Consider the following 27,077-nt stretch of genomic DNA (forward strand, 5'->3'; position numbering starts at 1 on the left):
TTTGTGGACTTAGAGAAAGCTTTTAATAATGTTGACTGGAATACTCTCTTTCTAATTCTGAAGGTGGCAGGGGTAAAATACAGGGAGCGAAAGGCTATTTACAATTTGTACAGGAACCAGATAGCAATTATAAGAGTCGAGGGGCATGAAAGGAAGCAGTGATTGGGAAGGGAGTGAGACAGGGTTGTAGCCTACCCCCGATGTAATTCAATCTGTATATTGAGCAATCAGTAAAGGAAACAAAAGAAAAATTAAGAGTAGGAATTAAAATCCATGGAGAAGAAATTAAAACTTTGAGTATATATGGTTCTCGAGCGAGACGTCGGATGTCATAGTGAAAACTCCACAATATTTCGTCAGCGCAACTGGCCGACATCTTCAGGTGCGACGAACACACTGCTAAGGCAGGACCAGGGCTCCCCATTTATGCCCGTTTTAGGCAGGAAGTGCGCATGCGTGGAGGCGCCAAATTCGATGGCCAATAGCGACGATATCAACTGATAGCTGGAAGGACAGTAACGCCACCTACAGGATGAAGGACCAAATACTTCGGCGCACGCGCGGAGGCTGCCGCGGCTGCTCTGCGCTGCCATCGGCAGCCCCAGCGACCTCTGTCGGAAGCCGCAAGCAGTACTGCGCATCCACGTAGGCGCCTTGATTATCCTCCCGTTGTCAACAGAATATTTATGTTGCTGGCGAATCGTCGTCCGCCTTATGACCAAAAGTATTCCTCTCTGCTCGAAGCGACTTCAATATGGCCAGTGCTGGATCCCATGCTGAACTAAGCTGAAAGCCCGTGTCTCTGTTTACAAGATTCGTCGAGCTACGTATTTCCACTGCTTCCTTAATAACACTGTCCCAGTACGAACTTGTCGATGCGAGAATTTTTGTATGTAGGTAATTCATAGAATGGTCTGTACTGAGACAATGCTCGGCCACTGCAGACTTTTCTGGTTGCTCCAGACGAGTGTAGCGTCGGTGTTCAGTGCACCTCTCTTCTACAGTGCGACAAGTTTGTCCGATGTACGACATGCCGCAGCTACAAGGAATCTCGTAAACACCGGTTCTTCTTAGGCCAAGGCTGTCCTTAGATGAGCCCAAGAGAGCTCTGAGTTTTGCCGGCGGACGAAAAACACATTTAACTTTATGCCTCTTCAATAGTCTTCCTATTTTTGAAGAGACACCGCCGATGTATGGCAAGATGACCATTCCCCTTTGTTCTTCGCCTTCTTCCACTTCCTCACGTTGGGTAACCCGCTTTGGTTGTAAGGCACGGCGAATCTCCCGTTCGGAGTATCTATTTTGTTGGAAAATGGTACGCAGATGGAGTAGCTCATAGGATAAGCTGTCTGAGTCTGATATGGCTCGTGCTCTGTGGACCAACGTCCTCAATACGCCACTTCGTTGCGAAGGATGGTGACAGCTGGTGGCCTGTAAGTATAAGTCCGTATGTGTTGGTTTACGGTACACTGAGTGACCTAACGTGCCATCTTCTTTTCTCCGTACCAACACGTCCAGGAATGGAAGTTCGCCGTTTTTCTCCATCTCCATCGTGAACTTGATGTTGGGATGAAGCGAGTTAAGATGCCCAAGAAAAACATTCAGCGATGCAATGCCGTGAGGCCAGATAACAAAGGTGTCGTCCACATATCGCCAAAAACACGTGGGTTTCAAATCCGACGTCTGGAGCGCTCTCTCCTCGAAGTCTTCCATGAAAAGACAACGGGAGGATAATCAAGGCGCCTACGTGGACGCGCAGTACTGCTTGCGGCTTCCGACAGAGGTCGCTGGGGCTGCCGATGGCAGCGCAGAGCAGCCGCGGCAGCCTCCGCGCGTGCGCCGAAGTATTTGGTTCTTCACCCTGTAGGTGGCGTTACTGTCCTTCCAGCTATCAGTTGATATCGTCGCTATTGGCCATCGAATTTGGCGCCTCCACGCATGCGCACTTCCTGCCTAAAACGGGCATAAATGGGGAGCCCTGGTCCTGCCTTAGCAGTGTGGCCGTCGCACCTGAAGATGTCGGCCAGTTGCGCTGACGAAATATTGTGGAGTTTTCACTATGACATCCGACGTCTCGCCCGAGAACCATATATACAACATGTCCGTCGGGAAAGCCTCATAAAACTTTGAGGTTCGCATATGACATTGTAATTTTGTAAGAGACAGCAAATGACTTGGAAGAGCAGCTGAACGGAATTTACAGTGTCTTGAAAGGAGGATATAAGATGAACATCAACAAAAGCAAAACGAGGACAATGGAATGTAGTCGAATTAAATCGGGTGATGCTGAGGGAATTAGATTAGGCAATGAGACGCTTAAAGTAGTAAATGAGTTTTGCTATTTGGGGTTCAAAATACGTGTTGATGGTCGAAGTATAGAGGATAGAAAATGTAGACTGGCAATGACAAGGAAAGCGTTTCTGAAGAAGAGAAATTTGTTAACACCGAGTATAGATTTGCTTGTCAGGAAGTCGTTTCTGAAAGTATTTGCATGGAGTGTAGCCATGTATGGGAGTGAAACGTGGACGGTAAATAGTTTAGACAAGAAGAGAATAGAAGCTTTCGAAGTGTGGTGCTACAGAAGAACGCTGAAGATTAGATGGGTAGATCACATAACTAATGAGGAGGTACTGAATAGAATCGGGGAGAAGAGAAGTTTGTGGCACAACTTGACTAGAAGAAGGGATCGGTTGGTAGGACATATTCTGAGTCATCAAGGGATCACCAATTTAGTATTGGAGGGCAGCGTGGAGGGTAAAAATCGTAGAGGGAGACGAAGAGATTAATACACTAAACAGATTCAGAAGGATGTAGATCGCAGTAGGTACTGGGAGATGAAGAAGTGGTGGTGGTGGTGGTGGTTAGTGTTTAACGTCTCGTCGACAACGGGGTCATTACAGACGGAGCGTAAGCTCGGGTTAAGGAAGGATTGGGAAGGAAATCGGCCGTGCCCTTTCAAAGGAACCATCCCGGCATTTGCCTGAAACGATTTAGGGAAATCACGGAAAACCTAAATCAGGATGGCCGGAGACGGGATTGAACCGTCGTCCTCCCGAATGCGAGTCCAGTGTGCTAACCACTGCGCCACCTCGCTTGGTTGATGAAGAAGCTTGCACAGGATAGAGTAGCATGGAGAGCTGCATCAAACCAGTCTCTGGACTGAAGACCACAACAACAACAACGTACCACATTTTTGTACTTCATGTCCGCATATTCACTTCTCAGCACATCATCCTGGCAACCAACACATTTCTCTCAACGAGAGCCAAGTTGCTTGATACCGTTACCGAAGGATGTTTTGCTTTGTTGACGGAGCCACAACCTCATCTTTCCTTGCACCTCTTCATCGTTATCAGGGTGATGTTCTCGAAGGTATTATTCAAGTTTTAGAAATTTTAACCATATGGTCCTTTCAACTAGTATGGGTAAGTGATCTTAGGATAGAATTCTATCCACCACACACGGATCACCGTCTCCTTCAGCACGGCAATGCCAGGCCACTCACGAGGGCTGCGGCGTCTGCAACAATCCGACGCCTTGGGGTTAGTGTCACCGACCATCCTTCATGCGATTTTCATGTCCCAAGTAAGAAACCGACGACGCTTGTGGGAAATATGTTAACCAACCACTACTTCAAGGTTAGCGTTGGACAAAAACAGAGCAAGTCATTTACCTTGAAAAATGGGCTCCCCCAAGGGTCCGTCCTAGAATCCCTATTTCTCAATCTGTACAACAGTAACATGCCAAACACTGCTAGTGAAACATTTTGCTATGCCGACGACCTTGCCATAGCCGTACAAACCACCACACTTGTGTAAGGAGAAGCTATGTTATCTGGAGACTTAGAAACTCTCAACACATACTACAAAGCTTGAAGACTTCAGCCAAATGCAGCAAAGACGGAAGTCTGAGCATCTAAACAGCAGAATTGCAAACCGGCAGTTGGATGTGACCTTCTACCAGCAAAAGGTTAGACATAGTTTTCAAGCCTAAATACCTCGATGTCACACTAGATCAGTCTCAGACGTATAAAAAAACGTTGGAAAAAACAAGCCAAAAACTAAAGACCCGACACAACATTGTAAACAAACTACCTGGTACAACATGGGGTACCGGCGCATCGACTCTACGTACTGGAGTACTTACGCTGGTGTAACCAGTTGCCGAATACTGTGCTCCAGTGTGGCAACATAGTGGCCACACGAGGAAGCTGGATGGGCACATTAAAATCCACCCTGATGCCCTGGCTGTACACTATCAGCATCACCCCACCACCTGAAATACGACGCCAAGAAGCAATCAATCGAGAATGAAGGAAACTACACCACCCTGGCTACCACAAAAACCGCCAAGTTCATACAGTCTTAAACAACCCTCCCCCAGACCGCTTAAAATCTCGCAGTCCACTGTGGCATAATGGAAGGAACGATAAGAAGTTCGACATTAGAGAAGAGTGCGCAGGAGGTGGAATGCTACAACAATAGCACATCAAGGAGTCCCAAGACCCAACTGCCAGCCTACCAGGATTTCATCTGCAGAGAAGTGAGTGGACAAGGCTGAACAGAATATGAACTCGCCACGCCAGGTGCAACGCTATGATGCACAAGTGGGGACTCTGAGATTCTCCAGCCTGTTATTGTGGGGCCCAATAACAAAGTCTTCAACATATTGTTAGAGACTGTCCTCATGGGAAGTATCCTGGACCATATAGTGACTTTATTAATGCTACTCCCTCTGCTGTTAGTTGGCTTCAATTATTAGATATTGAACTAAGATTAAATGTATCTGTCTTTTTTTCTTTTAACTTGCAATTACATCAGTTAAAGTAGTAAGTAATTTTAAATTAGTAATTTTCATAATTTAAAAATGTGTACAAAATTTGTGCCACAAGTAAAACTAAACTATATGTAAATATTTAACTAGATATACATGTAAAATTAAACTTTATGTACCTGTCAATGTTTGCTGTTGTTGGCATAAGATAAACAAATAAATAAACTTTCAATTAATACATACAGGATAGAATTCGAAACTCGATTACAGTACATTGTTTCTCACGCAATGGCACAGTTGCGTTACACACCGCTATATTACGCGCTAAAATTCGGGGCCCTCTGGTGACAGAGGGCTGAAAGCACACAGAAACGAAGAATAAAGGTGCAGAATGTTAACAGCTTTTGTTTTACTTAAAAAGCTTCAAGAGTTTTCACATAAATTTTTAATGTCAAAAGTTTAAAGCATTTTAAATAAAATCTGTCGATAGACGTTACAGCCTGTCTGCTCACAGTACAACTTCTAATGGCCGATATCTAGCAGCCGACTGAATGTACTGTTCGTCGATCACGACACTCCTGATTGGTGTGTCTGGCTTAACAAGTAGTCACTCCTGTTCCCCGCCGTTTACTTTTGGACCCATATTCGTACCTAATAGAGAGGTATTTTTCCCATGATTTTCCTTCACTCTCATTACAAAATTTATGTTTCAGACGAACAAAAATATTATTAAGTATATGTGTATAAGATCATGTGACAAATGAGCTAGTACTACAATCGCAGAAGCCTCCCATAACCGTCAGAATTCATCGAATTCCCCAATCTTCGTTCTAGCTTAAATGTCTGAATGAGGTAGATGTATTACTCTTCTCCAATTAGTTGACAATTTCCTTGTGTGTCATTCCAGAATAGCCTTTGGCACAGAGAAATTCAACTCTTCTGTAATTCCGTGGAGCTCAATAGCTTGGTAAAAATCCTATTGGACAACATTTCGACGACCTGCGCGTCCCTAACCTACACTATGTGATCAAAAGTAACCGGACACCCCAAAAATATACATTTTCATATTAGGTGCATTGTGCTGCCACCTACTGCCAGGTACTCCATGTCAGTGACCTCAGTAGTCATTAGACATCGCGAGAGAGCAGAATGGGGCGCTCCGCGGAACTCACGGACTTGGAACGTGGTCAGGTGATTGGGTGTCACTTGTGTCACACGTCTGTAAGCGAGATTTCCACACTCATAAACATATCCAGGTCCACTGCTTCCGATGTGATAGTCAAGTAGAAACGTGAAGGGACACACACAGCAAAAAAGCGTACAGGTCGACCTCGTCTGTTGACTGACAGAGACTGCCGACAGTTGAAGAGGGTCGCAATGTGTAATAGGCAGACATCTATCCAGACCATCACACAGGAATTCCAAACTGCATCAGGATCCACTGCAAGTACTATGACAGTTAGGCGGGAGGTGAGAAAACTTGGATTTCATGGTCGAGCGGCTGCTCATAAGCCACACGTCACGCCAGTGGATGCCAAACGACGTCTCACTTGGTGGAAGGAGCGTAAACATTGGACGATTGAACAGTGGAAAAACGTTGTGTGGAGTGACGAATCACGGTACACAATGTGGCGATCCGATGGCAGGGTGTGGATGTGGTGAATTCGCCGTGAACGTCATCTTCCAGCGTGTGTAGTGCCAACAGTGAAATTCGGAGACGGTGGTGTTATGGTGTGGTCGTGTTTTTCATGGAGGAGGCTTGCACCCTTTGTTGTTTTGCGTGGCACTATCACAGCACAGGCCTACGTTCATGTTTTAACCACCTTCTTGTTTCCCACTGTTGAAGAACAACTCGGGAATGGCGCTTACATCTTTCAACAGGATCATGAGTCTGCTCACTATTCACGGCCTGTGTCGGAGTGTTTACACGATAATAACATCCCTGCAATGGACTGGCCTGCGCAGACCTGAATCCTATAGAACACCTTTGGGATGATCTGAAACGCCGACGTCGTGCCAGGCCTCATCGACCGACATCGATACCTCTCCTCAGTGCAGTACTCCGTGAAGAATGGGCTGCCATCCCCCAAGAAACCTTCCTGCGCCTGACTGGACGTATGCCTGCGAGAGTGGAAGCTGTCATCAAGGCTACTGGTGGGCCAACACCATATTGAATTCCAGCTTTACCGATGCTATGAACTTGTAAGTCATTTTGAGCCAGGTGTCCGGATACTTTTGATCACATAGTGTACCACAGCAGTCCTACCATGGAAATAGACAACTTAACGTGAATTCTAACACACTTGTCGGTCTCGTCGAATTTTCACATCATTGGCAGTTGAAGGCTAGGTTAAAGACACACTGAAATTTTTCCGTGACACGATCGTACTGTATTTTGAATCCGCAACCTTTCAGTTTACCACTGAACCACCAGGCATGATTGCTGATAAATTATTTCATGTACATCTAAGAGTAATAATTCATTTTCGAGTCACAGGATTCATGTTTCTAGTTTCCCGAGGACGCTCCATGGATTTGTTAGAGTTTTAGGAGAGGTGAGTTGACCAGTTCCCTCATGCGCTGTAAAATCTCAGTATACTTCAAAAGTGCCACTAGACTGAACGTAATTACATTAGTAGAGGGAGCCTAGGTGTAGCTGCCATAGCGTATACTCCTTTCATGTTGCAGATACGCTGTGTCCACCGGGGCAGACTTTCCAGAGCGGCTGTGACATTTGCCACTGTGCGGACGATGGGAGCACCATCTGGTGTACCAACGATGGCTGTTCTGGGTAAGCTTCCGCGCCGACTCCTTCCTATATTTCTAAGGATATTTATGGTCTGATGTTTCATTGAGGCAACCGGTTTCTATAGAGGAGTTTAAACTCACATGTAGGTACACATAGGAAGCTGATTGTGTGCCCAGTATCTAGGTTCTTATTGCTAATTTAATAAACTCTGATTATTACTCATTTCAATTCATTTGGATAATAATTAGTATGTAGACGGCTTATATTAAGTAATTCAGAAAGAAAAATACGTAGATGTAGTCAATGTTTATATAACAAGCATTTCAGCTCTAACAGTTTCAGTTGCCACTCATAACCATTGTTACAAAACCTTTGTCACTACAGTCATTGTCACTCTCGTTTGTTCCCCTTGAAAACCATAAGAAGCTAGGTAAAACATTGTAAATTACATTTACTGTTTTTTCATCAATCACACGTTACTCTTGAGCCACTTTAAATCTGATGGCTGATACCTTAATAATTCATTATTACCATCTGCGAACTACTATTTAACGTTCCTCTTCTCATCAAGTTTCCCCAGTGTCACTTAATGTCTACCTAAATCTCACATTTCACATTACAGTTGCAGTTGGCATTCATGACTGTTGTTTTAATATCATTCTGACTGTGGGCAGTGTCACTATGGATTGTTCCCCGTGAAAACCACAAAAAGTAAGACGAAACATTAGAAATTACACTTACTGTTTTTATCATTCACACTTGAATGTAGAGCCACTTTAAATCTGAACTCCGCTGTCTTATTCTTTGCCTGTGTGTTACTAGATAATATTCTCCTCATCACGTATGCGGTGTTACTTAACGTCTACCTGAAACTCACATATAATATTCATTAATATTCCACATAACACTGATCCTCAAAAATTTGGCAGCCTGCACTGATGGGTCATCTGAGAACCGAGATCTACGAAGTACTCGATTACAAAGACTTCTTGGTGTTCTTGAGAATCGATTTCTGTTCTCGCTTCTCAATTCTCGAGTCTCGGTTCTCTGTTCTCAGTTGCCACTCCTCAGTTTTCGCTCCACAGTGCTCCCTCCGCAGGCCTCAAATACGAATTCGTTTCTGTTAATCGAAACGAGACCAACGTTCTCGGTTTCCGGATTTGTACATGACTCAATTTGGTGTCTTCTGCTCCTTACTGTAGTAATTCGGCACTGATTCGCTTTTTTTTACGAGGTAGAACATTGAATTGAAAGTGGCGTTAAAGATATACACGTGGAATACATTGTATTTGTGATAAAAACAGAATTGCACTACGAAGTGTTTCATTAAATGTCATAAATCATTATGAAAAAAGCTGGGGACAAAGTATTTTGAAAACGGATGCTGGTGAATATAATTAAGTGGTCTTGGGACTAAGGGGATGAAAAGCAGCAACCATTTTTGAGCGATCCCTGAAAATACGAGTAAATGCTGCCTAGGAACATCATAGCGATCAAGTCACTGAATCCATGAACGGCTGAAAATAGTCTCCAAGAAGCCGAGCATAACTATTTCACTATAAGTCCATCCTTAAACAGATGTTCTTTTTTTTTTAATTTTATCCATATTTTGCAGCTTCAAAGGTAACTGTATTCAATACACTGGAAGTATGAATTAAAAAACGCCTTCAGTCATAACTTTTCGTGTTTTAGTAAATACACGATGCATTTCGGACCCTGTGAGTCCATCGTCAGGTGTAACTTGTCTGAATACATGTTTTATTTCTTTTCTTGAATGAGGTGAAAAGCATATTCCTGTCACGAAAAGGTTTAACGTTAGGTTATTAATTTCGTAAGTCGAACTTGGAAGGTATGTGCAAAATAGTGAAAAAGATGAACAGTCTAAACTTACAACATAATTCAAGAAAAAGCGTTTTTAACGTTTTAGCACCATCAAACATGCTTTTCTCCGTCGTTTTCGTACATGTCACTTCAGTCGAGAGGCACATTTGCACACACATGTTTCTAAGCACTTCACAGTTATTTTTGTAAATGGTGTTGTCAAAGATGAATTTATTCGTAGTGCTAAAGATGTAATTATTAAAATTACTGAAATAGCTATGGCTTGCGAAATCTGTTTGTTCAATTAACATAGGTTCTGGTTTTCTGATTTTGTGGAGGTATCTCTGCAGTTGTTCTAACAGATTTACGGTCTTATTTACGTAGTACTACCAAATTGTTTTCTAGACTGTTGATGACATGTTTCGTTGCCAACATATGTTGTGCAATGTCTGAGTTTTCGAAATGGTTGAGCCTGAAAGCATTTACGTGTTCCTGAAACCGGGTTTTGAAGTTTCTGCCTGTTTTCCGGACATAGTGGGCAGGAAAACTAGGGCATGATACTTTGTACACTCCTCTGTTGTCGTATGTTTCCGTATTTGGTTTTACGTTATGGACGAGTAAGTTTACCACCTCATTATTAGTTGAGAATGCAATTGTTACATTTGTTTTCTGAAAAAGTCAGAAATTTTTTGTCATAGGGGCCCAGGTATGGCATACTGGCGAATATTTTTCCTTCTTTCACAGCGTGGCCATTCGTTGTCTTACTTTTGTGTATTTTTAAATTGTCAATTGTTTTTTTCTGTATAACCATTGCTTACGGCAATGCTCTTTATTGTATCTATCTAATTCTTGACGGTGTTTCCTTCTAAATCAAGGGAGTGTGCTCTGTGTAGCATGGACCTAAATGACGTATGTTTCTGTGTGGTGGGATGGCATGATGAGGTCTCCAGTGTTATGTCTACGTAAGTGCGTTTTCTGTGTATGCTGAACTTGTGTTTTTCTTGTTGGTTGGTGATTTTAAGATCCAGGAAATTTATGCTTTTGTTGTCCTGATGTTCTACTGTGAATTTTATGTTTTTGTGGAAAGAATTGAATACTGCTAGTACATCTTCGAGCTCATCTTTTGTTACATCAAATAGCAGCAAGGTGTCGTAAACATATCTCCAGTAATATATTATTTTGCTTTCGAGTCTATTGTCTTCATTAAAGAACTTACTTTCAAGATGACTGAGAAATATGTCTGCCAGAAAACTTGATATGCTACTGCCCATGGCAAGACCCTCATTCTGTTGGTAAACTTTCCCATTAAATGTAAAGTAATTGTGAGATGATATTAGCTGTGACATGTCCTGGACTTCTGGTATTTGAGCAATTCACAGTTTTTTATGTTTTAATAAGTTTTCAAACTGTCCTGCCTACTATGTAGGGAAAACAGGCAGAAAATTCAAAATCAGATTTCAAGAACACATAAATGCTTCCAGGCTCAACCATTTCGAAAAATCAGTCATTGCAAAGCATATGTTGGAAACGAAACATGTCATCAACAGTCTTGAAAACAGTTTGGTGTTACTACATAACCACAACCCTAAATCTGTTAGAACAACTGGAGAGATACCTCCACAAAATCAAAAAATCCGAATCTATGTTAAATGAACAAACAGATTTCGCAAGCTATAGTTATTTCATTAATTTTAAATACCTATTCTACAGATATTTCCAGCATGTGTCAATTGTTTACTAGTTATATCTTTAGCACTACGAATAAATTCAATAAATTCATCTTTGACAACAACATGTACAAAAACATCTGTGAAGAGTTTAGAAAAATGTGTGTGCAAATGTGCCTCTTGACTGAAGTGCATTTTCGAAAACGACGGAGAAAAACATGTTTGATGGTGCTAAAACGCTAATAACGCTTTCCTTGGATTATGTGGTAAGTTTACACTGTTCATCTTTTCCACTATTTTGCACATACCTTCACGAAATTAATAACCTAACATTAAACCTTTCCGTGACAGGAGTACGCATTTTACCTCATTCAAGAGAAGAAATAAAACATGTATTAAGACAAATTACACCTGATGATGGACCCACAGGGTCCGAAATGCATTGTGTATTTAAAAAGCACGAAAAGTTGTGACTGAAGGCGTTTTTTAATTCAGTTTCTTAGTGTTACCGGCTCGCGACCCGGCTATTTGCCACAAAAAACTACCACTGGCAACGCACACAGTTGGCGTCAGCTGCTGTTCCTCGCTGCACACAGTAGAGTGTTGGAGTCACATTCTGAACTTAACAAATCTAATATTATTTGCTCAATAAATATCTTTTAAACCACTTTGGAACAAAACTTTTGACCTGTGTACTTATTCCCGTAGGTACTAATGAATGAAGAGATACGCCTGAAATCTTCTGACGGTACAGATACTGTGATAGGGAATGGCTGAGTAGGCAGTTCAGTCAATGAGGAATGGACATTTCTGAAAAGGGCAGTCACAAAAGCTGGAAAGAAAAAAAAGTAGGTACAAAGAAGGTAGCTGAGGAAAAACCATGGGTAACACAATAAATATTTCAATCGGCCGATGAAAGGAGGAGGTACAAAAATGTTCACGGAAATTCAGGAATACAGAAAAACAAGTCGCTTATGAATGAAATAAATACGAAGTGCAATGAAGTTAAGGCGCAATAGCTGCTTGAAAAATGTGAAGAAATCAAAAAAGAAATAATTGTTGGAAGGACTGACTCAGCATACAAAAAAGTCAACAAAACTTTCGATGAAATTAATAGCAAGGGCGGTAACATTAAGAGTGCAGTCGGAATCCCATTCTTAAATGCAGACGAGAGAGGCGATGGGTGGAAACAGTACACTGAAGGCCTCTATCAGGGGGAAGAATTGTCTGAGGACGTGATAGAAGAGAAATAGGAGTCGATATAGGAGAGACAGGAGATCCAGTATTTGAAACATAATTTAAAAGAGCTTTGGAAGATCCAATAAGGCAAAAGGGATAGCTAACATTCTTTCAGAATTTCTAAAATCATTGTGGAAGTGTCAACAAAACGAGTATTCAGGTTGGTGAGCAGAATTTATGAGTCTGACAATATGCTATCGGACTTTCGGAAAAATATCATCCACACAATTCCGGAGAATGCAAGAGCTGACAAGTGCGAGAATTACCGCACAATCAGCTTAACAGTTCATGCATCCAAGTTACTGACAAGAACAATGTACAGAAGCATGGAAGAGAAAATTGAGTATGTGTTGGATGACGATCAGTTTGGCTTTAGAAAAAGTAAAGGCACGAGAGAGGCAATTCTGACGATGCGCTTGATAATGGAAGCAAGACCGAAGAAAAATCAAAACACGATCATAGGATCTGTCGACCTGGAAAAAGCGTTCGACAATGTAAAATGGTGCGTGTTGTTCGAAATTCTGAGAAAAATATGGGTAAGCTATAGAAAGAGATGGGTAATATACAATGTGTACAAGAGCCAAGAGGGAATAATAAGAAAGGGCGACGAAGAACGAAGTGTCGGATTTAGAAGGTTGTAAGACAGGAATGTAATCTTCTGCCCCTACTGTTCAATCTGTACATCGAAAAATCAGTGACAGAAATAAAAGAAAGGTTCAGGAGTGGAATTGAAATTCAGGGTGAAAATATATCAATGATACGATTCGCTGGTGACATTGCTATCCTGAGTGAAAGTGAAGAAGAATTACGTGATCTGCTGAATGGAATGAACAATCTAATGAGTAGAGAATATGGATTGAGAGTAAATGGAAGCAAGACGAAAGTAATGAGAAGTAGCAGAAACGAGGACAGCGAGAAACTTAACATCAAGAATGGTGATCAAGATGTAGATGAAGGAATTCTACCACCTAGGCAGCAAAATAACCCATGACGGACGGAGCAAGGAGAACACAATAGAAGACTAGTACTGGAAAACACGTCTTTCCTGGCCGAGAGAAGTCTGCTAGTATCAACCTGAGGCCTAAATTTGAGGACGAAATTTGTGAGAATGTACGTTTGTAGCAACGTGTGTGGTACTGAAGAATGGACTGTAGGATAACCAGAAGAGAATTGAAGAATTTGAGATGAGGTGCTACAGGAGAGTGTTGAAAATTGTGTGGAGTGTCGAGGTAATGAGTGAGGAGGTTTTCCAGAGAATCAGAAAGGAAAGAGACATGTGGAAAACACTGACCACTGACAAGAAGAAGGCACAGGATGGTAGGACATATTTTAAGAGATTTAAGACTAGGGTAAAAGGTGTAGAGGAAAACAGAGGTTGGAGTACATCCACCGAATAACTGAGAACGTACGTTGCAAGTGTTACTCCGAGGTGAAGACGTTGGCACAGGTGAGGAATTCGGTGCGGCCCATATCAAACCAGTCACAAGACTGATGACAATATAAGTAAATAAAATAAAAAAATAACACAAAAAATCTAATCTGAGGTGAAGGGTTTAGCACAGGATAGGAATTCGTCGTGGATCGCTTCTATCTGGTCCTGCTGTTTATCGTGGATTTAATTTTGTTTTTGCGTTTACGATCGTAGATGTTAATGGAGGACAAGAAAAATGCTATGTTTATTATGGCACAGGAGAATATTTCTCCTCGTGATGGTGTGCCTTATAAAACTTCGATGTTGAATTAATCCGTTTCGAGTTTCTCTTGTGCTGCTAATGTACCTGTTGAAAAAACTTTATGACTTCTTTCCATATGTGTTTGTAAACTGAGTCTCGATAACAAGTTTACTATGCGGATTTAAGGTCGTGGTGATGATCTTAAATTTTTCGCAATGGTACTGCATATACTAATTTTTATGTGTTGTATATTTAAGACAAATGGAACTACAAATTGATCTTACCAAAAACCGAGAAGTGATTTTTTCTTTTCTTTTGTGCCCCTCTGGCTGCGCAACACAGTATCCTGTCACTGGATGTGTTCTTAAAGGCGAAGATCTGTTAGAATTGGTAACAGTTCGCTCAAATAAAGAAAGAAGAAATAAATTCTAACGGAATATATATTTGATTTAAAGTAATCAAAATCAAATGAACTTCTATCCAAAGCACAATGGTAATAGGAGAGTGCATCATGGTCACATAAATGCACTTGTATTCGTCTACTGCACTGCCTACCTTAGTGATAGTCTTTACGAGTGGTTCCATAATCATGGTAGCAACACTTAGACTAGGAGAGAACTAGTTTCAATCGCTCTGAAATCGAACTATGAATACAAAGCTTTCGTCGCCAGCTGTGAAGGAGCAAATGAATTTAATGTTCCACAAATGAACCTGAATTTACTTTAAACTGAATAAGCCCTGTGTTTAGTGTAGAGGACTTTCACTTAGAGAGGATATGGATCAACGCTTTCATATTATACGTAGCACTGTACCTACCGCCTTAAAGTTACGCAACATTTGAAACTCTAATGATTGAAAATTAAGTATTCTAAAATCACTCGACAGTAAAACTGCAGAGTAGCAATGCGACTGTCATATGCAGATGAAACAGATTAGCTCTGCCGGATCAACTGCACTGTGACTGAACATTTGGCTCATGAGACATAGGCATTGTCGTAAGTTTCAACTATAAACAAACACAAATATTTACATATTGTTGACACCGACCTACATAGGGCGGAACGATCACCACGATAAAATAAGGGAAATCAGAGCTCATACGGAAAGATATAAGTATTCATTCTTTCCGCGCGCTATACGAGATTGAAATAATAGAGAATTGTGAAGATGGTTCGATGAACCCTCTGCCAGGCACTTAAATGTGATTTGCAGAGTATCCATGTAGATGAATATGTAGAAAATGTTGTGGTAATGATACAGGTTATATATCGACTTTAGGTGATTAACTTTACAAATAATTTGAATAACGTGCATGTATTCAGAAAAAGATTGTACTATACTACATGAATCGAAATCACTGACTGTGCTTCTTAACAATTCTGAGTTACGTAAAACTGTGCAAAAGTTCTTTCCTTTGGTGATGGTGATGTATTGCTGTCAGTGTAATTTGGTGACTGGTGGTTTCTTCTTCACGTCTTAGTAGTGGTGGAAAATAATGCCACTTGCCATTTCGCCCGCCGCCACCATTAAGTTTGGAGCTGCTGCGTCCAACATTTCCATCTAGATAAAGTCCGAAAACTTCGCATCCTGAGCCTCGAATATTTTCATGCAAATAATGTAGCCGCAGCAGATATTGGCGGCCAAGACACTCGATGAGCACATGCAAACTTTTACCTCAGAATGTGCATAAGGGCACATGCTTTCGTTTGCAACCTTTACAAGACTCCCTGCCGGTCCCTATTAAGTATTCTTCGCTTGCTCGCCCTGTGACGCCCGAGGATCATCCAGACGACGGGCAGCTACACTGAAAGGCCAAAGAAACTGGTACACCTGCCTAGTATCGTGAAGGGCCTCCGCAAGCAACAAAAGTGCCGCAAGAGCACGTGGAATGCACTCGATTAATGTCTGTAGTAGTGCTGGAGGGAACTGACACCATGAATCCTACAGGGCTGTCCGTATGTCCGTAAAAGTACGAGGGGATGGAGATCTCTTCTGAATAGCACGTTGCAAGGCATCCCAGATATGCCCAACAATGTTCATGTCTGGGGAGTTTGGTAGCCAGCAGAAGTGTTTAAACTCGGAAGAGTATTCCTGGAGCCACTCTGTAGCAATTCTGGACGTGTGGTGTGTCACATTGTCCTGCTACAATTGCCCAAATCCGCCGGAATGCACAATAGACATGAATGGATGCAGGCGATCACATACGATGCTTACGTACGTGTCACCCCTCAGAGTCGTATCTAGACGTATCAGGGGTCCCATATCACTCCAACTGCACACGCACCACACATTTACAGAGCGTCCTTCAGCTTGAACGGTACCTAGCGGAAATGCAGGCTTCATGGATTCATGATGTTGTCTCCATACCTGTACACGTCCATCTGCTCGATACAATTTGAAACGAGACTCGGCCGACCAGGGGATATGTTTCCAGTCATCAAAAGTCCTGTGTCAGTGCTGACGGGCCCAGGCGGGGCGTAAAGCTAAAGGGAACACGAGTACGACGCCTTCGGCTCCGAAAGCGCATATCGATGTTTCGTTGAGTGGTTCGCACGCTGATAGTTGTTGATGACCCAGCTCTGAAATCTGCAGCAATTCGCAGAAGGGTTGCACTCCTGTCACGTTGAACGATTCTCTTCAGTCGTCGATGGTCCCGTTCTTGCAGGATCTTTTTCCGGCCGCAGCGATGTCGGAGATTTGATGTTCTACCGGATTCCTGATATTCGCGGTACACTCGTGAAATTCTCGTTCGGGATAATCCCCATTTCGTCACTACCTCGGAGATGCTGCGTCCCATCGTTCGTGCGCCGACTATAATACCACGTTCAAACTCACATCCAGATAACCTGCCAATGTAGCAGCAGTAACCGATCTAACTGCGCCAGACACTTATTGTGTTATATAGGCGTTGCCGACCGCCGCGCCGTATTCTGCCTGTTTACATATCTGTGTATTTGAATACGCAGGCATATATGAGTTTCTTTGGCGCTTCAGTGTAAAAACCACAGTGGATACCTCCCTCTGTACACAATTTGTTACTGCTTTAGTTCAAATGCATGTGAATTCCTAAGGGACCAAACTGCTGAAGTCATCGGTCTCTAGACTTACACGCTACTTGAACTAACTTATGCTAAGGACAACACACCCCCGACGGAGGACTCGAACCTCTGGCGGGAGGGGCCGCGGAATCCGTGACATGGTGCTTCTAACCGCGCGGTCACTCCGTGCGGCTACTGCATTAGTTGGAGATAGTCAAGTCACTTTATACTCAACAAAAATTCATTTGAATTAAAACTGATAACATGTCGTTTATTCGTCCACCTTCATTTAGAATCAATGAGTATTTAGGTGATGACAAGTCGATACGTCTGTATTGATCTTCCAAGATTTCACGTGTTTTATAATTGCTCATTACAGTTTCAGCACTTACATTACAAGTTGCACAAAGGTATGAGGCATATGTACTATTTGATCAAAAGTATGCGGACACCTATTTAGTACTCCGTCTTCAGGCCACGAGTGGCCTACCGGGACCATCCAACCGCCGTGTCATCCTCCAGGAGGATGCGATAGGAGGGGCGTGGGGTCAGCACACCGCTCTCCCAGTCATTATGATGGTATCCTTGACCAAAGCCGCTACTATTCGGTCGAGTAGCTCCTCAATTGGCATCACGAGTCTGAGTACACCCCGAAAAATGGCAACAGCGCATGGCGGCTGGATCGTCACCCATCCAAGTGCCGGCCACGCCCAACAGTGCTTGGCTTCTGTGATCTCACGGGAACCGGTGTATCCACTGCGGCAAGGCCGTTGTCCCAGACACCTATTAGTGGATAGTAATATGGCGTGTGTGCATCCTCCGCCCTAATGATTGGTTGAATTCTGCTGAGGACATTTCAGTAAGGTGTCTGTTGAGGAATGGCAAACCATTCTTACTCACGAGCCAAAATCAAAGGTTGCAGTGATTTTGGATGCTAGGGCTTGCAGCAAAGTCGACGTTCTCTTTCGTTCCGAAGGTGTCCAGTAGGATTCAGATCGAGACTCTGGACGGGTCAGTTATTTTCATGAATGTTACTTTCTCCAAATCGTTGTCTCACAGATACTGCTATATGCCAAAGTGTAGTGTCACGCTGATGCAAAAAAATCATCGTTTCTGAACTGTTTCTCTACTGCATGCACTACACAATGCTGTAAAATATGTAATGTCCTTCAGCAGTTATTGTTTTCTTAAGTGCAATAAGGAGACCATATCCCCCATACCGTAACCTCATCTTCTCTCTGCGTCACAGTTGGCACAAAATAAGACGGCGGGAGACGTTCTCCAGACATTGTGAAATACAGAGTCTTCCACCTGATTGCCACAGGGTGTAGTGTGATTCATCATTCCAAGTCACTCATTCGAGCGCAGATGTCTAAACCAAGTCTAGCGTCGCTTAGCACTGACTTCTGAACTGAGTGACTTTTACGGAGCTTCTCGACCATTGTACCCCATTCCTTTTTAACTTGCCATTAAGAGTAGTCATGTTAGGTGGACTGCTCACGGCACTTCGAAACTTGCGAGTGATTCCGTCCACCGATTTCATGCGATTTTTTACAACCAGCCTCTGCAGCGCTCCCTGTCTATCAGTACTTGACGTACGCCTGGTTTCACTATGGCTTTTCATACGCCTTTCCACTTTACAATCATTCCGTGAGCAGTCGACTTCGTCATCTTAAGAAGGCTTTAAATTTTCCTGATGGGTTTGTTACTTAGATGACATCCAATGACTAATCCAAGTGCGAAATCATTGAGCTCTCCCGGTTCACCACATATGTTAATACTGCTTATACACTACTGGCCATTAAAATTGCTACACAAAGAAGAAATGCAGATGATGAACGGGTATTCATTGGACAAATATATTATACTAGAACTGACATGTGATTACATTTTCATGCAATTTGAGTGCATAGATCCTGAGAAATCGGTACCCAGAACAACCACCTCTGGCCGTTATACCGGCCTTGATACGCCTGGGCATTGAGTCAAACAGAGCTTGGATGGCGTGTACAGGTACAGCAGCCTATGCCACAGTTCATCAAGAGTAGTGACTGGCGTACTGTGACGAGCCAGTTGCTCGGCCACCATTGACCAGACGTTTTCAGTTGGTGAGAGATCTGGAGAATGTGCTGGCCAGGGCAGCAGTCGAACATTTCCTGTACCTATACAGGACCTGCAACATGCGGTCGTGCATTATCCTGCTGAAGTTCAGGGTTTCGCAGGGATCGAATGAAGGGTAGAGCCACGGGTCGTGACACATCTGAAATGTAACGTCCACTGTTCAAAGTGCGTCAGTGAGAACAAGAGGTGACCGAGACGTGTTTCCCAATGGCACCCCATACCATCGCGCTCGGTGATACGCCAGTATGGCGATAACGAATACACGCTTCCAATGTGCTTTCACCGCGATGTTGCCAAACACGGATGTGACCATCTTGATGCTGTAAAGAGAACCTGGATTCATCCGAAAAAATGATGTTTTGCCATTCGTGCACCCAGGTTCGTCGTTGAGTACACCATCGCAGGCGCTCCTGTCTGTGACGCGGCGTCAAGGTTAACCGCAGCCATGATCTCCGAGCTGATAGTCCATGCTGCTGCAAACGTCGTCCCTGTTGACTCAGGGATCGAGACGTGGCTGCACGATCCGTTACAGCCATGCGGATAAGATGCTTGTCATCTCGACCGCTAGTGATACGAGGCCGTTGGGATCCAGCACGGCGTTCCGTATCACCCTCCTGAACCCACCGATTCCATATTCTGCTAACAGTCATTGGATCTCGACCAACGCGACCAGCAATGTCGCGATACGATAAACCGCAATCGTGATAGGCTACAATCCGACCTTTATCAAAGTCGGAAACGTAATGGTACGCATTTCTCCTCCTTACACGAGGAATCACAACGTTTCACCAGGCAATGGCGGTCAACTACCGTTTGTGTATGAGAAATCGGTTTGAAACTTTCCTCATGTCAGCACGTTGTAGGTGTCGCCACCGGCGCCAACCTTGTGTGAATGCTCTGAAAAGCTAATCATTTGTATATCACAGCATCTTCTTCCTATCGGTTAAATTTCGCGTCTGTAGCACGTCATCTTCGTGGTGTAGGAGATTTAGTGGCCAGTAGTGTATAATGACAACAAAATACTCCACGCCTCCTTTCGTACTGGCGGGTTCCTCCATCGTGACGTCTAGTGGTCAATTCCGCAATCCGTGGGGTGTTCGGATATTTGTCAACTACGCGTGGCAGAGACGAGCTACGAGGACCGTAACAGGTCAGTGCAGTTGATACAAAAGTGTGTAAATATGCTCAGTGAAGTTAAATAGTAATATCTGGAAGAAAAGTGATGTTGTCTCGCGAAACAAGATTGCGTTAACTTCAAGGATTGTTATTCAAGCACAAGTGTCTGACAAGTCTACTTGCCGGCCGCGGTGGTCTCGCGGTTCTAGGCGCGCAGTCCGGAACCGCGCGACTGCTACGGTCGCAGGTTCGAATCCTGCCTCGGGCATGGATGTGTGTGATGTCCTTAGGTTAGTTAGGTTTAAGTAGTTCTAAGTTCTAGGGGACTTATGACCTAAGATGTTAAGTCCCATAGTGCTCAGAGCCATTTGAACCAAGTCTACTTCCATTGCCATATTTCTCACGTAGATCAAGACCCTCATTTCGCGAATGGTTCAAGATATCGAAAGCTTTTCGGTAAACGATATTATAACAGGGAAACGTAATCTTGTTGCATGTTTAAACATTTTAAATATAGTATCAACCGAAATTTTGAAGCAAGTCCGCTTTACTTAGTGAAGCAATATACTTTTTTTACCTACGATCTAAAGATCTTGAAAAGTTCAACATAACGTTTGATGATTATTGTACGCAAACTTCCTGCAATAAACTCCGAGCAAAAGCAGCACAAAATGGGTTTCTCATGTCAGGCTTCTTAGCGAAAGATCTGGCAGAGAACAAGAGAAAACTCTGGTCCTATGTAAAATCGCTAAGCGAGCCAAAGGCTTCCATTCCGTCCCTTGTCGATTAGTCTGATGTGGCGGCTGAAGATTGAAACGTCCCCTTAGAAAAATTTATGTATTACTGTGCTGATAAAACTCTTACACTATTTGATTTTCAAACAGCTGAGCAAAACTGAACGTACTCAGACATTTCACTCTTTACCTATTCTGATCAACGCTAAACTGACACAATATTTTTAGCGCAACGCAATCTGACTTTAAATAATCCCTACAAAAGAATGGCCCCGACTGACATTGATCTATACCTTTCACAAATCACTTACCTCACAAAAATCTTCGTTACTCGAACTACTGCAATACAGCGAGCGCCACTAATGCCAGCGAAATAAAAGATTCAAACTACTGAAGGCACTAACTACTGATAGGCATAGTTAGCAAATGAAAGATTTTGATAGAGGACAAACAATGTATTTACCTTAATAGTGTTCAAAAGTCATAATATATATAGCAGTTCATGACATCTAGTCTTACAAATTTACTGTCTCTGATGGACATACGTCCAGATCATCCGCTCTCAAAACTCCGCCATCTCACTCCCCACATTCACCACTGCTTGCGGCTCACCTCCAACTGCGCAACGCTACGTGCTGTTAACAGCCAACTGCTCAACACTACAATAGCAACTTCCAACAATGCAAACCAGCCACAGACTGCATACAGCACAGCCAGTGATTTTCATACAGAGCGCTACGTGGCATTACCAATATAAAAACCTAAACAGCCTACTTACAAGATAACATAACGAAAACCGAAGTTTTAAATTTCGCATTGAAGAAATCGTTCACACAGGGGTATCGTACAAACATAGTCATTTGACCATCGAAAAGACTCCCATATGGACGACATACCTGGACATACCTGATGTAGAGAAACAACTGAAAGTTTTGAAAGCAAATAAATCACCAGGTCCCGATGAAATTCCAATTCGATTTTGCAAAGAGTACCGTATGGCATTGGCTTCTCATCCATCTTGCATCTGTCGTGATCTATCGCCTAGCACAGAGTCCCAAGAAACTGGAAAAAAGGCGCACGTGACACCAGTATACAAGAAAGGTGAAAGAACGGACCGCAAAGTTACAGACCAATATCCCCAACTTCTGTTTGCTGCAGAATCCTTGAACATATTCTCAGTTCAAATATAACAAACTTTCTTGAAGCTAAGCAGCTTATGTCCACGAATCAGCATGGTTTTAGAAAGCATCGCTGTTGGGAAACTCAGCTTGCCCTTTTCTCACCTGATATACTGACAACAATGGACGAAGGGCAACAGGCAGATTCCATATTTCCAGATTTCCGGAAAGCACATGATACGGTGCCCCACTACAGGCTCTTAACTAAGGTACGAGCATATGGAACAAGTTCACAGGTATGAGAGTGGCTCGAAGACTTCTTACATAACAAAACACAGTACGTTGTCCTCTACGGCGAGTGTTCATCAGAGACAAGTATATCGTCGAGAATAAACCAGGGAAGTGTGATAGGATCACTCTTATTCTCTGTATACGTAAATGATTTGGCGGACAGTGTGGTTAGCAATCTGCTGTTGTTTTCTGATGATGCCGTGATGTAAGGTAAAGTATCGGAGTTGAGTGACTGTAGGAAGTTACAAGACGACAAAATATCCAGTTTGTTTGATGAATGGCAGCCAGTCCTGAATGTGGAAAAATGTAGGTTAATGCGGACGAGTAAGAAAAACAAACCTGTAATGTTCGGATACAGTATTACTGTTGCTGTTGTGGTCTTCAGTTCTGAGACTGGTTTGATGCAGCTCTCCATGCTACCCTATCCTGTGCAAGCTTCTTCATCTCCTAGTACTTACTGCAACCCACATCCTTCTGAATCTGCTTAGTGTATTCATCTCTTGGTCTCCTTCTACGATTTTTACCCTCCACGCTGCCCTCTAATGCTAAATTTGTGATCCCTCGATGCCTCAGAACATGTCCTACTAACCGGTCCCTTCTTTTTGTCAAGTTGTGCCACATACTCCTCTTCTCCCCAATACTATTCAATACTTCATCATTAGTTATGTGATCTACCAATCTAATCTTCTGCATTCTTCTGTAGCACCACAATTTCGAAAGCTTCTATTCTCTTCTTGTCCAAACTGTTTATCCTCCATGTTTCACTTCCATACATGGCTAAACTCCATACAAATACTTTCAGAAACGACTTCCTGACACTTAAATTTATACTCGATGTTAACAAATTTCTCTTCTTCAGAAATGCTTTCCTTGCCATTGCCAGTCTACATTTTATATCTTCTCTACTTCGACCATCACCAGTTATTTTGCTCCCCAAATAGCAAAACTCCTTTACTACTTTAAGTGTCTCATTTCCTAATCTAATTCCCTCAGCATCACCCGACTTAATTCGACTACATTCCGTTATCCTCATTTTGCTTTTGTTGACGTTCATCTTAAGTCCTCCTTTCAAGACACTGTCCATTCCGTTCAACTGCTCTTCCAAGTCCTTTGCTGTCTCTGATAGAATTACAATGTCATCGGCGAACCTCAAAGTTTTTACTTCTTCTCCATGGATTTTAATTCCTACTCCGAATTTTTCTTTTGTATCCTTTACTGCTTGCTCAATATCCAGATTGAATAACATCGGGGAGAGGCTACAACCCTGTCTCACTCCCTTCCCAACCACTGCTTCCCTTTCATGTCCCTCGGCTCTTATAACTGCCATCTGGTTTCTGTACAAATTGTAAATAGCCTTTCGCTCCCTGTATTTTACCCCTGCCAACTTTAGAATTTGAAAGAGAGTCTTCCAGTCAACATTTTCAAAAGCATTCTCTAAGTCTACAAATGCTAGAAACGTAGGTTTGCCTTTCATTAATCTTTCTTCTGAGATAAGTCGTAAGGTCGGTATTGCCTCACGTGTTCCAATATTTCTACAGAATCCAAACTGATCTTCCCAGAGGTCGGCTTCTACTAGTTTATCCATTCGTTTGTAAATACTTTGCGTTAGTATTTTGCAGCTGTGACTTATTAAACTGATAGTTCGGCAATTTTCACATTTGTCCACACCTGCTTTCTTTGGGATTGGAATTATTATATTCTTCTTGAAGTCTGAGGGTATTTCGCCTGTCTCATACACCTTGCTCACCAGATGGTAGAGTTTTGTCAGGACTGGCTCTCTCAAGGCCATCAGTAGTTCTAATCGAATGTTGCCTACTCCCGGGGCCTTGTTTCGACTCAGGTCTTTCAGTGCTCTGTCAAACTCTTCACGCAGTATCGTGTCTCCCATTTCATATTCATCTACATCCTCTTCCATTTCCATAATATTGTCCTCAAGCACATCACCCTTGTATAGACCCTCTATATACCCCTTCCACCTTTCTGCTTTCCCTTCTTTGCTTAGAACTGGGTTTCCATCTGAGCTCTTGATATTCATACAAGTGGTTCTCTTTTCTCCAAAGGTCTCTTTAATTTTCCTGTAGGCAGTACCTATCTTACCCCTACTGAGATAAGACTTTACATCCTTACATTTGTCCTCTAGCCATCCCTGCTTAGCCATTTTGCACTTCCTGCCGATTTCATTTTTGAGACGTTTGTATTCCTTTTTGCCTGCTTCATTTACTGCATTTTTATGTTTTCTGCTTTTGTCAATTAAGTTCAATATTTCTTCTGTTACCCAAGGAGCTCTACTAGACCTAGTCTTTTTACCTACGTGATCCTCTGCTGCCTTCACTACTTCATCCCACAGAGCTACCCATTGTTCTTCTACTGTACTTCTTTCCCCCATTCCTGTCAATTGTTCTCTTATGCTCTCCCTGAAACTCTGTACAAACTCTGGTTCTTTCAGTTTATCCAGGTCCCATCTCCTTAAATTCCCAACTTTTTGCAGTTTCTTCAGTTTTAATCTACAGTTCATAACCAATAGATTGTAGTCAGAGTCCACATCCGCCCCTGGAAATGCTCTGTGCAAAACTCTACCAGGCGGCTTCCTCTTTCATTTCTTATCCCCAATCCATATTCACCTACTACGTTTCCTTCTCTCCCTTATCCTACTCTCGAATTCCAGTCACCCATGACTATTAAATTTTCATCTCCTTTCACAACCTGAATAATTTCTTTTATCTCATCATACATTTCTTCAATTTCTTCATCATCTGCAGAGCTAGTTGGCATATAAACGTGTACTACTGTAGTAGGCGTGGGCTTCGTGTCTGTCTTGGCCACAGTAATGCGTTCACTATGCTGTTTGTAGTAGCTTACCCGCACTCCCATTTTTTTATTCGTTATTAAACCTACTCCTGCATCACCCCTATTTGATTTTGTGTTTATAACCCTGTATTCACCTGACCAAAAGTCTTGTTCCTCCTGCCACCGAACTTCACTAATTCCCACTATATCTAATTTTAACCTATCCATTTCCCTTAAATTTTCTAATATACCTGCCCGGTTAAGGGATCTGACATTCCACGCTCCGATCCGTAGAACGCCAGTTTTCTTTTTCCTGATAACGACGGCCTCTTGAGTAGTCCCCGCCCGGAGATATGAATGGGGGACTATTTTACCTCCGGAATATTTTACCCAAGAGGACGCCATCATCATTTATCCATACAGTAAAGCTGCATGCCCTCGGGAAAAATTATGAGCGTAGTTTCCCCTTGCTTTCAGCCGTTCGCAGTACCAGCACAGCAAGGCCGTTTTGGTTAATGTTGCAAGACCAGGTCAGTCAATCATCCAGAAGTACTGAAAATCTGCTGCCCCTCTTCAGGAACCACACGTTTGTCTGGCCTCTCAACAGATACCCCTCCGTTGTGGTTGCACCTACGGTACGGCCATCTGTATCCCTGAGGCACGCAAGCCTCCCCACCAACGGCAAGGTCCATGGTTCAGGGGGAAGGACAGTATTACTAGTGTCCTGCTTAATACAGTTACATCGTTTAAATATCTGGGCGCAACGTTGCAAAGCGATATGAGGTGTGGAACCAGCATGTGAGAACTGTGGTAGGGAAGGCGCATGGTCCGCTTTGGTTTATTGGGAGAATTTTAGGAAAGAATGGTTCACCTGTAAAGGAGACTGCATATAGGACACTGGTGCGACCTATTCTCGAGTACTGTTCGAGTGTTTGGGATCCATAGCAGGAAGACATCGAAGCAATTCAGAGGCGGGCTGCTAGATTTGTTACCGGTAGGCTCGAACAACACTCAAGTGTCACAGAGAGGCTTCGAGAAATCAAATGGGAATGCCTGGAGGGAAGGCGACGTTCTTTTCGAGAAAACCTTTTTGAGAAAATTTATAGAACCGGCATTTGAAGCTGACTGCCGAACAATTGTATTGCCGCTAACATACAATGCGAGTAAGGACCACAAAGATAACATATGAGAAATTAGGGCTCATACGGAGGCATACTGCCGGCCGCTGGTGGCCGAGCGGTTCTGGCGCTACAGTCTGGAACCGCGCGACCGCTACGGTCGCAGGTTAGAATCCTGCCTCGGGCATGGATGTGTGTGTTGTCGTTAGGTTAGTTAGGTTTAAGTAGTTCTAAGTTCCAGGGGACTTATAACCTCGGCAGTTGATTCCCATAGTGCTCAGAGCCATTTTTGAGGCATACTGGCAGTAGCTTTCCCCTTGCTCTATTGGCGAGTGGAACAGGAAAGGAAATTAGTGGTTCAGGGTACCCTTCGCCACGCACCGTACGGTGGCTTGCGAAGTATCTATGTAGATGTAGATATATGCAGCAACAGGGTAGTCGTACGGTACTATGGTGTTTCCCTCTGGGCTCTACTTTATTCCTCGTAGATACAGAGTCAGCTACGAGTCAAACGAGTGTTGTATCTTCAAGCGTATGAGAGAAATATTATTTCAGATATTTGTACTTACACATGTGTAAGCGGCCAGCTTCTGAGGAGACAAATAAACAGAAGGAAGACCTTATACACCGACGGAGCCTGTCAATTTGTGTACACTTCTCGGATACTTTTATAAAAAGTTAATATGCCATCATTAACAATTTCTATATTACCCAGTATTCTCTTTTTCAAGAACATTTGATTGTCTTTAAGAAACATATATCATTCCACTTGAAAAAAGGAAATAGCATACCTCCGTTGCTCGGCTAGTGGACGAGTTAAGGAGATAAAACA

The 27,077-nt window shown here is 42.9% G+C and overlaps 1 protein-coding gene across 16 annotated transcripts in view; it reads left to right on the forward strand.

Moving 5' to 3' along the window:
* LOC126202879 (putative mediator of RNA polymerase II transcription subunit 26) overlaps nt 1-27,077 on the forward strand; it is a 92,357-nt gene that overhangs the window by 40,397 nt on the left and 24,883 nt on the right. For all 16 annotated transcript variants that reach the window (XM_049936924.1, XM_049936921.1, XM_049936920.1 and 13 more), the window contains exon 3: nt 7,462-7,564. In XM_049936924.1, coding sequence (XP_049792881.1) covers nt 7,462-7,564 — 103 coding nt within the window. The remainder of the gene's footprint in view (nt 1-7,461; nt 7,565-27,077) is intronic.

This window comes from Schistocerca nitens, chromosome 9 (genome assembly GCF_023898315.1).
Source record: "Schistocerca nitens isolate TAMUIC-IGC-003100 chromosome 9, iqSchNite1.1, whole genome shotgun sequence".
NCBI classification, from domain to species: Eukaryota; Metazoa; Arthropoda; class Insecta; order Orthoptera; family Acrididae; genus Schistocerca; species Schistocerca nitens.